At 41.8% G+C, this 14077-nt stretch overlaps 1 protein-coding gene across 3 annotated transcripts; it reads right to left on the bottom strand.

The window, feature by feature from the left end:
- Positions 1–986: 986 nt before the first annotated feature.
- On the bottom strand, positions 987–12095 carry RDH5 (retinol dehydrogenase 5). Of its 3 annotated transcripts, none has more exons than XM_070740454.1 (5): positions 12037–12095; positions 7134–7460; positions 5216–5474; positions 2965–3128; positions 987–1301 (listed from the first exon to the last, which is right to left on the bottom strand). In XM_070740454.1, exons 2-5 carry the CDS (start codon positions 7444–7446, stop codon positions 1078–1080), a joined length of 960 nt encoding a protein of 319 aa, XP_070596555.1. In that variant the 5' UTR covers positions 7447–7460; positions 12037–12095; the 3' UTR covers positions 987–1077. The 3 variants fall into 3 exon arrangements, with proteins under 3 accessions (XP_070596555.1, XP_070596553.1, XP_070596556.1); XM_070740452.1 differs by lacking the exon at positions 12037–12095 and adding an exon at positions 7571–7972; XM_070740455.1 differs by lacking the exon at positions 12037–12095 and adding an exon at positions 7906–7924.
- Positions 12096–14077: the final 1982 nt, after the last annotated feature.

Raw genomic sequence — 14077 nt, 5'->3', positions numbered from 1 at the left:
ATATATTTGTGCTAGGTTTGCTGGCATTCTTGAAAAATCAGGTTAATATACACACTCCTTAACAGAGCTGTCTAGCTAAAAATAGAATTCTAACTTTTAAGAACTATTTTTGCCTGAAGCAGAGTAAAAGGAAGGCTTGTTAGGGCTTAGTGAAAAATTGAAAGATGGTTGGTTGAATGTAACCCAAGCCAATTTACTGAATCCTAATGAATTTCTATCATCTTACCCGTCAGGATTGAAACCGGGAAAGCATGATACCTGGGGAAATGGTTTCGTCCTAAATGTGTTTAAATCTCCACTTCCATACATTTACCTAACCTACAGGTGAAGCTTTGGTATCTATTCCTCCTTTAAATAGAAGACTTGGCCATATATACAAAAAGGTAGCAACAGTTTTCAGATCATGGACTGGAGATCATCTTTGATCTCTCTTGGATATTTAGATGTTCTACACCAAAAAAAACCCCAGTAGACCTTCCTGCTTGTAGAGTGTGTGGATGATGAAAGTTGGACTGTTGAGCAATCTACAACATACTACAAAAGTTAAGAGCTCAAGGTCTTTTGGAGTACTTCCTATAAGGTCTCCCCCAGTTCTGCCTCTGAAAGTCTGCAACAGTGGTGTGATTTTGCAAGGGGAGCAGTTAAGACAATGAACTGTTAAATGTTTTGACATTCGGAATACTTATTTTACTTTAACCTTTTCCTTCAAGGCTGCAGTTAAGATTAAATATTGCCTTTTCTTGTATTGTCATTTGTACTTCAGAGTCTCACTAAAAAAAGCTGATGCTTGGGGGGGGGAATGGTACCCACTTTTTGGCACTGATTACTCAATTCATTTGCCCAACGTTTCCCTTCTGCATCCAAATATCCCTGTTCTTTATGATTTCTCAGCACCTGGATAGTAACTAACTTAACTTAACTAACTTAACAATATGGAAATGTTTCCATATCATCCTGGGAAATCAGAGCTGGTGAGACATAACAGCTTTCTTTGAATAATCCTTTATTTCTTATTAGTTTTCGGGAGTATGATCTGTCAACATTTAGGCCTCTAGCCTGATCATAAGGGAGTAGCTTTTAGTGCACCCGCTGAGCTGGCTTTGGTAAGATGATAGACAGGGTAATATCCACCAAAAAGGAAGGTAGATAGGAGATTGGCAGCCACAGAAACTTGGCGTCCCACCCTGCACTGTAACGAGAGCGAGGGTGCTTAGCTTGAAGGGCGTGCTCCATGCAGTTCGTCACTTTGCTGAGATCTGAATCACAGATGATGTTCATGATGAACTTCTGGACTTTCAAGTCTACAGAGAGATGGAAATCATCATCAGAAATTAAACTTATAAGAGGTTTATGTTCCTGATAAGAGTTTCCTGTTCCTGTTTTAGGACATCTCTTGTCTTCATGTAAAATACTGACTCCTGGTTAGCTTTTCCCGTCAACTAACACTTGACTTCTCCTAGAGCTAAATTAATTGTCTTCAATTAGATGATCTTCAGTCTAAAGACAAATGGTTGAAGCAATGGTTCTCAACCTTTCTAATGCCACGACCCCTTAATGCAGTTCCTCGTGTTATGGTGATGCCCAGCCATAAGTCTGGCCCCAATTCTCCCAACAGAGCTTTAAGCTGATTGGCAGGAAAGTTAGAGGGACACCCCCACTGTAAATGCCTGATTGGTCAGATTGTAAAAATATGTTCCAAGGCGCCAGAATAGAAGCTTTAGTTCCTAACACCAGGGGAAATTTGTCTTTTCCCATGGTCTTAGGCGACCCCTGTGAAACGGTCATTCGACCCCCAAAGGGGTCCTGACCCCCTGGTTGAGAACCCCACTGGGTTAAAGGCAAGATGTTTATAATCCCATCACTATAAAATGATAAAGAGTTCAATTCATCTGATGGGCACTATGTAAAGAAAACTCTTCTCTGTTCTGTATTTAACTAGCAAACTGCAAAAATTGACTGAAATCACAGCTGGGATGTAAGACATATCTGCAATTCCTTGGATGGTGTTAGAACAGATATGAATTTGCACATGCAAATGTAATAGTTTTCTAGCATTCGCTGAGCTGAAAAGCTGTAGTGGCCCAGTGGTTAGAATGCAGTACTGCAGGCTCTGTTCACTCCACTTTGATCCTTCCAAGATCGGTAGAATGAGAACCCAGATTGTTGGGGGCAACATGCTGATACTGTAAATTGCTTAGAGAGGGCTGTAAAGCACTTTGAAGTGGCATGTAAGTCTAAGTGCTATTGCTATGCACTTGCTGAAATTTAGGAGCCAAATACCAAATGTTGAAAGCCTTTTTTTTAAATTTAAAAACAACCCTCAAAAATAATGATAAAAATGAGAGCAAGGCCTACCCAATTTTTTTTTCTTTCCAGAGTGATTTCAGTCACACTTTGGCAGGTTTTAGTATTTTGAGAATGGAGATTGGAACAAAAAATATCCTTAAACTCTGCAATATGGCTATGGCCATGGTGCATTTCTTTGGAAGAGATTTTGCATTAAAATGGCTTCAAATGGGAGTAACAGATAAATAGGGTTGGAAGGGAACTTGTAGGTCATCTAGTCCAACCCCCCACTCAAGCAGGACACTCTACACCATTTCTGGCAAATGGCAGACCAATTTCTTCTTGAAAGCCTCCAGTGATGAACATCCCGAGTCTACGGAGAGTGGCGGCATACAAATATAAATAATAATAATAATAATAATAATAATCCGAAGGCAGTCTGATCCATTGGTTGATTGTTCTCGCTGTCAGAAAATTTCTCCTTATTTCTAGATTGAATCTCTCTTTGGTCAGTTTCCATCCATTATTCCTTGTCTGGCCTTGAGGTGCTTTGGGAAATAGCTTGACACCCCCCCCCCCCCGCCCTGTGGCAGCCCCTCAAATGTTGGGACACTGATACAGTGTCTAGTAATTTACTTCTCTGCTTCCACCCGTATTCTAGCATGCATCAGTACTCACAATTGCGAAAGAAACTTTCCCCATAGCTCTGCTGGGCCTCAGGGGTCATTCGGTCCCAGTAGTGCCTCAGAGCGGCCTCTACCGTTTCAAGATTAGTCATGGCTGTTTTGAAAAAGCCTGGCTCTACAATGGAGACTTTCACCCCAAAATGATACATGTCCCTCCTGGGGAAAAAAACAAACAAACACCAAAATATTGTGAAGGGTTAAATCATATCCTTTATACTAATTTGTAAAGCTTCTGTAATGTTTTTGTTTTTTTTTCAATTTTTATTATTTTTCTTCCACCTTCACATACAAATTTAACAAATTTAACATGTATATACCTTACAATATTACATACATATACAGTGGTACCTCTACTTAAGAACTTAATTCGTTCAGTGACCAGGCTTATTCCCTGTCCAAGCACCAAGAGAAAGGAAAATGCTTTGTTCACTCTGGACTGCCAAAGCCTCCTTAAGCACCACCAAAAGGCTCCTCTGGCAGTCCAGATGGCCAGGATTAAAGTGGGAATGGCAGGAAACTGACTGTGCCTTCGTGCCGCTCTCAAATTTCCTGGGAGATTTTTCCTGGCTCGGGTTCTTAAGTAGAAAATGGTTCTTAAGTAGAGGCAAAAAAATCTTGAACACCCGGTTCTTATCTAGAAAAGTCCTTAAGTAGAGGCGTTCTTAAGTAGAGGTACCACTGTAATTCCAAATTTTTATCCATTGTTTCATAACCCAAAATCTTGTTTAATTAATTTCCCTCCCACTTAACTACCAGTAGTCTGCCCCTTTAACTATTCTTTCTTGCACTCCCCCTCCTTCTAAATCTTTCCCCCTCCTACCTGCTTTCCCCTAGCTCCTCCTCATCCCCTCTCTCCTCTTTCTCCCTACTTCACTCCTCAATCTCTCTCTCCTTCTGTTCCTCCCTTTCTTCTTTCTCTTCCATTTTCTTATAACTTCCTCCCCGAGTGTCTTCCAATCTAAAATATTAAAATAATAAGTGTGTACCTTAGCCGACTGACGCTGTACATTCAACTTTCAAATATAAATCACCACTAATTTTAATTTTTACTCATGACTCCAAAGAGATACAAATATATTGTAGGTAAAGCTTCCATAACATTCCTTGAGTCCCCAATAATGGGGTAGTTGGGTAGTTGTTGCCACAGATTATGTGTGATAAACATGCCTAGGTATTGCTAACTAGGCATGTTTATCATACACAATCTGTTTCTACAACACTCCGTGGCCTGCATTGGCTGCCGATCAGTTTCCGGTCACAATTCAAAGTGTTGGTTATGACCTTTAAAACTCTACATGGCAGTGGACCAGAGTACCTTCGGAACTGCCTGCTACCGCATGAATCCCAGCGACCAATAAGGTCCCACAGAGTTGGGCTTGTTCGGGTCCCATTGACTAAACAATGTCATTTGGCGGGCCCCAGGGGAAGAGCCTTCTCTGTGGCGGCCCCGGCCCTCTGGAATCAACTCCCCCCGGAGATCAGAACTGCCCCCACCCTTCTTGTCTTCTGTAAATTACTCAAGACCCATCTATACCAGGTGAGTTGAGACACCTTTCCCCCCAGGCTTTTTTATATTTTTTATATTTATGTTTGGTATACTGTATATGTGCTGTTTGCTTTTTAATATGATAGGGTTTTATATGCTTCTTTTAATATTAGATTTGTTTCGCTATAATATTGTTTTATTACTGTTGTGAGCCGCCCCGAGTCTTTGGAGAGAGGTGGCATACAAATCTAATAAATAAATAATATAATAAATAAATAACAACTACCCAACTACTCCATTATTATTACCCCCATTACCTTTCAAGAAACAACAGGCACCATAAAATCTTTGAAAATGGGAAACACCCCGTCTGAATGGTTATCACGTGGGTTGGCGTAAGACATCCATTTTAATAACAACAGTGGTTACATTAAGAGCAGGCAATAGAGAAACATAGAAACATAGAAGTCTGATGGCAGAAAAAGACCTCATGGTCCATCTAGTCTGCCCTTATACTATTTCCTGTATTTTATCTTAGAATGGATCTATGTTTATCCCAGGCATGTTTAAATTCAGTTACTGTGGATTTATCTACCACGTCTGCTGGAAGTTTGTTCCAAGGATCTACTACTCTTTCAGTAAAATAATATTTTCTCATGTTGCTTTTGATTCCCCCCCCAGCTAACCTCAAATTGTGTCAGAGATTCTGAAAGGCTATTGTGGACCTGAGGAATGAACGTACCTCCCGTACACCTACCTGAGGCTGTCAGAGAAGGCCTCCACTGTGTATTTGGAAACGCAGTAGCCACCACCGTTGGCTGAAACCCGCCCCAGGACGCTGGAAACATTGACTACTCGGCCACGGGCTCGCTTGAGCAACGGCAGGAAGGCCAACGATACCTCGATCATTCCAAAAGTGTTAACAGACATGACTTTGCGGTAGTCTTCCACGGTCATCCATTCCGTGGGGCCAATAGAGCTGCCTAAACCTGCATTGTTCACCAGACCAAAGAGTCCTGGGAGATGAGAGAGAGGGCAGGGGGGAGAGGGAGAGAGAAGAAAATGAGGAAAAGTCTTCCTGATGTTCGCTAAACAAACTGCAAAGGACTCCAGCTATTGTATGGTGTGGGTTTTTTCTGTTTATGCTGCGCCAACTGATCATGGTCTCATTTGGCCCCAATTTGTGTACTCTGCACATAGATCAAATTCAAGCCCCTTTTCAAGCAGTGGAAGAGGAGAAGCCCTCCAAACAGAGAAAAATTCGCAAAAATTAATTTGAAAAGAAAAAGATGGCGGTGCCTACAGACTGGCACCGACCAAATCACTTCCATGGTGCCATCATGACATCACCACCAGTGGGTCACTACTGGTTCAGGCGATCCAGTCCGAACAGGGAAGAACCCACCCCTGAGGCTGAGACTGCTTTGATTGGTCTGTTGGGAGAGTCTGATTTTGTTGGGATTCCTAGGGATGGGATAGTGAACTAAAGACAGCTTTCACAAAAGTAGAGCTGGGATGACACAGTGGTCAGAGTGCAGCACTGCAGGTACTTCAGCTAACTGCTAGCTGTAGTCCAGCAGTTCAGATCTCACCACCAGCTCAAGGTTGATTCATCCTTCCATCCTTCCGAGGTGGGCAAAATGAGGAGCCAGATTGTTGGGGGCAAGAGGCTGACTCTCTGTAAAGCACTTAGAGAGGGCTGTAAAAGCACTATGAAGCGGTATATAAGTCTAAATGCTATTGTTATAAAGCAGACCCTATGATCACAACAGAAACAAAGAAATGGGTGAATTCTGAGGATTGAAGTCCACATGTTTTTGGCAAGGTTGACAAGCCTTGGCTTATATGAGTAGTGCATGTGGAGTATTTAAGTAGGAAAGCTGAAGGAGCTCAAGCAGCTAAGTCTTATTCCTGGTTCCACATACTCTCCTGTTTCCACTTTGGTCCACGATCACCATTACTATCACCCATTTCCTCCCACTAATGACTGTATGATTGTTGTTTGTATCCTTAAGATTTTTTAAAATATTGATTGCTTATTTGACCCCTATGACACTCATTAAAGTGTTGTACCACATGATTCTTGACAAATGTATCTTTTTCTTTTATGTACACTGAGAGCATATGCACCAAGACAAATTCCTTGTGTGTCCAATCACACTTAGCCAATAAAGAATTCTATTCTATTCTGTTCTGTTCTATTCTATTCTATTCTATATTCTATTCCATTCCATTCCATCCCATTCTCTATTCTATTCTATTCTATTCTACATTCTATTCTATTCTATTCAATTCTATATTCTATTTTATTCCATTCCATTCCATTCTACATTCTATTCTATTCCATTCTACATTCTACATTCTATTCTATTCTATTCTATTCCATTCCACATTCTATTCTATTCTATTCTATATTCTATTTTATTCCATTCCATTCCATTCTACATTCTATTCTATTCCATTCTACATTCTACATTCTACATTCTACATTTTACATTTTACATTCTACATTCTATTCCATTCCATTCCACATTCTATTCTATTCTATTCTATATTCTATTTTATTCCATTCCATTCCATTCTACATTCTATTCTATTCTGTTCTGTTCCATTCCATTCTATTCTATATTCTATTTTATTCCATTCCATTCCATTCCATGATGAGTGAAACTCACCTTTTTGGCCCACCTGAGCTTTCACCCATTCCACTGCTTTGGAAATGCTTTCAGAGCTGGTGACATCAATCAGGGTGGTGCGCAGGTTTGGCGAGCTGGTGCGGGCCAGGTTATCAGCTCCTTTCTGGGCCAAGCAGCCTGCCAGCACGTGGAAACCCTTCTTGTCAAGTTTCTTGGCTAGCATGTTCCCAAAACCCGTGTCGCAACCCGTGATGAAAACATACTTGTCCTTGAAGGTGCTCAAAACCTGCTGGTCGCGGAGGAACCAGACCACAGCCCAGACCAGGCTGATGAGAAGAATGCAGCACCACATTGTAGGCTGAAGGCCTGCGGAGATGGGAGAGGATTGGAAAAAAGTAGAATGGGACCCCAGTGTTCCCACTTTTGTCCTCTTACCAAAGTCCAACCGGCACTTTTCTAACTCAATCCACACATACCGTAATTTTTTTGTCCAGGAAGAAGCAATCTGGGGTTTTCCATTTATTTAGGACAGTGGTGGTAAACTGTCGGCTTGGGTGCCAAAAGGGTGCTCATGATAGCATGCGTATTGCGCATGCGTGTCCACACTCATAATGCAATGCCCTGCGTATACACAAACCCTCACACACATTCCTCCTCCGCAAATGCGCACAGGCCTCAATGAAGTGTCTGTACTTCCAGTAGACTCATTGGGCTGTTTTTTTGCTCTCCCCAGGGTTCACGGAAGCTTCCTGAAGCTGGGGATGGCAAGAAAATGAAAGTTCAGAAACCAAAGGAAGTGGAGCTGCCCTACTTCTTATCTTCAGATAGTTGCAACTGGGCCTCGCACACCTCAGCCCATTTCTTCTGCAGCCTGAAAGATTTCCTGAAGGCCTGTGTAGCCGATAACAGAGCTCCGGATTGATTGCAGAGGCCTCCAGGAAAACCTTCCCAGCTGCAGAAGAAATTGGCTGAGGTGTTTGAGGCCTGGCTGCAACTGTCCAAAGCCAAAACTTTTCCTAAAGACCTCTGACAGTGAAAAGGAGGCTGAGGGTGAGCATACAAGGTAACTTCCGGTTGGGACCATTTTCACCGTGTGGAGAGCCGAAATGGGCACAAAGGCAGCCAAAACTCAGCTGGCCAGCATGCACATCTGTGCTGGAGCTGACATAGGGCAACACCTTGTGTGCCCTCAGATATGGCTCTACTTGCCACCTGTGTGGCACACATGCTATAGGTTCTCCATCACTGATTTAGGATCATGACTTCCATCAGCCATAGTCAATACAATCAAGGCACTCAATGCCTATGGAGATTCTCAGTCATCCAGGTCATGGATGTCCCAAAGGAGATTTTCCAAAGACAGCTGGACTTACTTGAGTGTTGTTTTTTTCTTAGGAAATGTTTCGCTTCTCATCCAGGAAGCTTCTTTGTTGGAAAAAAACCTTCCTGGATGGGAAAAGTGTAACATTTTCAAAGAAATTCCACCTCCCCCAAGAAAATCCAATTGCCTTTTGGGAAAGTACCTTTGGGACAAGTGGCTCACTCATTGAAGGATTTGCAGTCCTACAGAGATGAAGGTCATGAGTTTATCTGAGTCTGCATCAATCATTTGGGTTCTAGTTCCAGAGTAATGCCCTTGAGGAGGGACATTGATCAAGTTGCTGGTATTTAAGCAGCCCTATTAATTCTCTTGCTAAACATCCATGCTAATTGAAATAATGAGAACCCGACCTATCAGAAAACAATTAATGAATCATCAACACAATTTGAATTTTTAGGGAGCCTTCCAAAGAGAGAAACTAGAAATGTATTTATTCTCACCTAACAGCCTTTGGGTTGCAAATCAATAGAAGAAATGGACTAGATTAGTGATGGTGAACCACAGGTGGCACACAGAGCCAAATCTGTTGGCACGCGAGCCGTTGCCCAACCTCAGCTCCAGCATTATTATTATTTATTATTATTTATTAGATTTGTATGCCGCATGCATGTGAGCGTGTGCCAACTGATTTTTTGCTTGCATGGAGACTCTGGGAGGGCATTCTTGGCCTCTCGAGGGCCTCCAGGAGGCCAGAGGAGTACGTTTTTGCTCTCCTCAAGCTCCAAGATGTCCTCTGGAGCCTGGAGAGGGCAAAAAAATGGGTCTACCAGGCCCACCAAAAGTCAGAAAATAGGGGAGCAGAGGCGCTTGGGGGGCATTGAATTCAGACGTGGGCATGCACCAGTGATGGGCTCCTACGGGAACGGTCAGAAACGCAGTTTCGGTAGCAAAATTTGGAGCTCTACCCCAGAGCACCCAATTTGCATTGAAAGATGTTGAAACAAAATGCACAAGCCATGCCCACAGTGTGATAGTAAAAATTTTGGTAGCCCATCACTGTGTGATAGCGTGCATGTGCACTATTTTGGCACCCAAGGTTCACCATCACAGGACTAGATGAACCTGATCTGAATTAGCATTATGCTAGGATGTGGAGTAAGGGTTCACTCTGTTGACTTGGTACCCAAGAAAAGTGTGGATTCTTATATTTCAAATAGGGCAAAATTGAGTAATAACTCCAGTGGGACATTCTCTTCAATAGTAAACATCAAATGTGTTTCTACTGGTTTAGATTCGGAACTCCATTTTAAGGTCCAATCTGAACCGTTCTCCTATCTGTGGCACCTACTTTGTGACACTTACATTTAGAAGGACCATTACCGTCAACTCATTAAGTCTAACTCAGTTCCTAAGAACTTGACATCCGGTTTTCTCTTGGATAGTCGAATACTAGACTAGAGGATAAGACACCCCCCCCCTCTGGAATTCCAGTTTAAACTATTAAATAGGTTTAATAGGCCAGTTTTGTAACTGGCCTTGGTCCTGCTCAATGTGTACCCAGTTCTATGCTTCATTCTCGTAAAGCTCAGGAGGAGATTAAAGGATTAAATTGACATTTACACAAGTTGCATACAGTATACAGTTTGGATGTTTTCTCTTAACCCTGGAGTGGATCACAATCCTAGAGCCTCCCACTCACATTAGGATGAGGATAATTCTGCAAGAATATGCCTCACCTGTCTTATGGTCATCATCCCCATGCCTGATCTTCATAAGCTAATGACTTTACTTGAATGCACATTACCATGAATTTTTTGCATATGCTTTTCAGTAACTGTATTTATATAAAACAGCAGAATATAGGGCTGGGAAACATTTTGTGGAAACCCAGCCATCTTCTTAACAAGTTTTGTGAAGCAGGACCCCGTGTCGGCATACTTGTTTGTGCTATAGCATATCCCGTAGACTGCAATTTATTAATATAAGCGTAGCATTTTGCACGCTGTGTGAACCCAGCCAACCTAATCAGGGGTTAATCCTGCCAGGTGCAATTCAATACAAAGGCAGTTCAAAAATTTAGCTGTTTGTTAGAGGGTGACATTGACACCGACAATTTCCTTATTCTCCCAAATTGGGCTAGCCTTGACTATTAGCACAGAAATAAAGTTACAATTTTCCATCAGAGCATAAGATCAAAAATGACTAGTGATACCCAAAAATGGATGCAAGATACAGAAATGGCTTTTTGCTTGGATTTTAAAAAAAGGTAAAGTGTAAATCTGTTGGCATTTGCTACTTCACAAAAAAGCAGCATCTCCTGTTCTTTCATCAGCCACATTTCTTCTCTGTTACTACAATTAATTATTGTAGCCCCGAGTCTTCGAAGAGGGGTGGCATACAAGTCTAATAAATTATTCTTATTCTTCCCTTCCTTCAATGAAACAGAAAGTATAACCATCATTGATCTTGATTTTTTTAGTTCTTTATTGGCAAGGATAGATACCCATTCATGATTGGTATCTCTCATTGAGATCTCCATCTCAATCACTGTGCTTTTTAACTTTTTAACTTCTAAACTGCCCAGTAACTCAGGTGAGGTAGGTGGTGTAAAAATGTAATAAATATGTTCTAGAAAATGTAGAGGTTAGGTGAAATAGGTATGTATATTTTCTCCACTCCGTTCTTGGACTACTCCCGGTATGTTACAGTGTCAATCTACCCTCATATGTTAATGCATTCTATAAATTGTATTTTAGGATTGTTGTGACCCAAAACACAAACACAATACAAGAAAGGGGAAAAAATTAATTGGCAGAATGAGCTCTGTCCATTTATTTATTTATTTATTTATTTATTCATTCATTCATTCATTCATTCATTCATTCATTCATTCATTCATTTATTGGATTTGTATGCCGCCCCTCTCCGTAGACTCGGGGCGGCTAACAACAGTAATAAAGACAGCATATAACAATCCAATATTAAAACAGTTAAAAACCCTTATTATAAAACCAAACATACATACAGACATACCATGGAGAACATAACAAAATGATTATTCTTTACAATGCTCAAGAATGTTGCAATGCTTCCTATAATCCACTGTTTTCCTTTAATAAGGCTATAAACTGGAGTGCTAAGAGAGCTCCTCAAGTGAACAGAATTATAGATTTACATTCTGTAAATCAGACATAAAGCAAAAGATATAAGGTCCAGTTAAAGACATATAGTGGCAGAAACAAACTCTACATCCTATTTTAAAGTAGAAATTATCTCTCCCGCCACCCCAAATCTCACTAATTGTCCCCTTTCCTTCTGAAGTTGGAACCTGGGATTCCGATTTCTCTCTATTTTCATCTTGCAGAGCTAGGCTTTTGATTCCTGAAATAGTTCCTATCTACAGAGCAAAATGGGAAGAGGGGTTTTTAGGCCAGGTTTTTTGGGGCTCCGCCCCCCAGTTTACCCAGTTTTCAGCCTTGACTATACTGGCTGCATTCCCTGCCTATAGCACCCTACCTTTCCTAGGCTTTCAAGATGGAAAATATGAGTCAATTAGAAAATCACCTGGATTGCACACCGAGCAACGTCAACTCACCTCCCGCCCCTCTTGTCCCTCCTTACCTTTTCTGAAGATAAGCTTAGGGAGATAACTTGAGCAAACTGCCCGCTCAAAGCAGCAGCAAGTCCCTGCCCTGTTTAAAGAACCTTTAGGAGGTAACAATTCTGCTCCTTGTCAAAGTCCACGAGGGGCAGAGCCTTTCCCAATCCGGACTCTGGTGGAGGATGCCAAGGGCAGCGATTCAACCCAGCGTATTAACTCTTGCCATTGCCACTAAGAGTCAGAACAAAAAGAGACATCCAACCTCCCTCCAATGATGCAAATTCTAGTGAAAAGGTCGGTGGAGAATGCAAAGGAAAATAACAACAGCAGAAAAGCCAGGACTGAGCTTGTGTGAAGAAATGGGTTGAAGAAAAGAATGTGTAGGCTGAGTTCCTGGAAAAATGAAGCAGGCCACAATGGCAGTCAAACAAAGATAGCCAATATTCAAGCAATCATTGTAGAATGCGGCCAACTCGTTTCTAATCCCAGGAGCTCAAAGTTAGTGTGTGTTCTGTTTTGGAACTTTACAATAAGGGAGGTAGATGTAACAAGGAGACCGCCTCTTTCCCCAAGAGAACTTCATGGTTAAGATATCCACCCGTTGTCCCACCCGCAACATACACGCACAGAGCTACTTTATCATATTCTCTTCCTGTTCAGAGCTGACAGGAAGTCATGCTGACTTAAATCTTGTTTCCTCTGCAAGCTTGCCCTTTTATAGGCTTCAAATGGGTCCATGTTACACTATTATCTTCTACAGCTTTTAACTTGCACTCTGCTATGTTCTGTCCAAGCGATGAGCCCCCCCCCCCAGAAATAGGTCTACACACACAGCTTTGACAAAATTTAAGCATGTAATTCTAATAATTTAGTATCAGAAAGGTTTAACTGTGTAAAATGTATCAGCGAAGCAAGAAATAAGTCCTTTCGTATCAACTGTTCATTAAAGTCTCAAGATAAAGCCAAACCTCCCAAATAGTTCTCTTTGACCCAATCTCTAATTAACATGACTCACTTTGAGTTGGCAGAAAGCCCAGATGTCAAGATTTCACCTTCTTAGTTTGTGAGTCTTCGGAGAGAGGCGGCATACAAATCTAATAAATTATTATTATTATTATTATTATTATTATTATTATTATTATTATTATTTCACATAAATAATCCAAGATGACCAAACAGTCATCGCTCACATTAGAAAGTTGACTTCTGCACTTGCTCATCACAAGATTAACCCTCAAATATCCAAAAGGCGTGGCCAAGTGTTCCAGAGATCTATTCATGCAGAGACCTTCTCCTGCTCAGCCACTCATGCCTTCTAACACTCCTGTGTACTCTGGCGTCAAGAAGAGTCTTCATCTTCTCCTGAGTCACTCATGGGCACCTCTGGAGGTGTAACAGGCTCTGATTGGCTTTCAGCCTCTGACCGCACATCCTCTCCGATATCCTTGCTATCACACTTGGGTGCCAAGTACCAACCCACACCCATCTCTTGATCCTCAGAATCCATGATCAGCTGTGCCGGATGTGGACGGGCCACAACATACTAAGGGTTCAGGAGTCTGGTAGCACCTGAAGTTGACCAATAGACCTTTTGATCTCTAGGGAGCAGCATAGAATTAGGTTTTTATTTGCATCTTGATTGTCATTAAGTGGTCCTCTGTGTATTTGTGCAGCCACTGGATAAATGGCATTGAAGAACCAGACCTGAAGAAAGGGAATAAACTACGGAAATCAGAATGGACACTGTAAACTATCCCAAGAACATTATGTGAGAAGAGATATGGAGGAGCTATTGCTCTTGGGAACAGTTACTACTAGGAAAGGAATTATCTTCTGGGCAGGCTACTTTTGTGACCCACCAGCAGCAAGCCAATGAGGTGATGTGCAAGTGGCCCGTGCAGCAGGCACCTGAGTTGGACAGTGAGGAGGCTGGTGAGGACTCAGTACCAGAGGCAGCAGTTCAGCCTTCGGAACCTCCAGCACCTCACAGCAGTGTTGAGGAAGAAGAGGAGGAGGAGGAGCCTTTTCTTAATGAATGAGCACACAGAGTTGCCAAAAGGC

The sequence above is a fragment of the Erythrolamprus reginae genome, chromosome 2 (assembly GCF_031021105.1).
Source record: "Erythrolamprus reginae isolate rEryReg1 chromosome 2, rEryReg1.hap1, whole genome shotgun sequence".
Taxonomy (NCBI): domain Eukaryota; kingdom Metazoa; phylum Chordata; class Lepidosauria; order Squamata; family Dipsadidae; genus Erythrolamprus; species Erythrolamprus reginae.
The sequence above is the reverse complement of the archived record's forward strand: the minus strand, read 5'-3'. Positions and strand labels throughout refer to the sequence as shown.

Excerpts from the sequence above, each read along its gene's own strand:
- RDH5 (XM_070740452.1), bottom strand. The coding sequence starts at position 7,613 with ATGGAAAACCCCAGATTGCTTCTTCCTGGACAAAAAAATTACG. Across the intron at positions 7,461-7,570 it reads TCCTGGACAAAAAAATTACG|GCCTTCAGCCTACAATGTGG; the intron begins GTATGTGTGGAT and ends CCATCTCCGCAG. Across the intron at positions 3,129-5,215 it reads GCCTTCTCTGACAGCCTCAG|GAGGGACATGTATCATTTTG; the intron begins GTAGGTGTACGG and ends TTTTTTCCCCAG.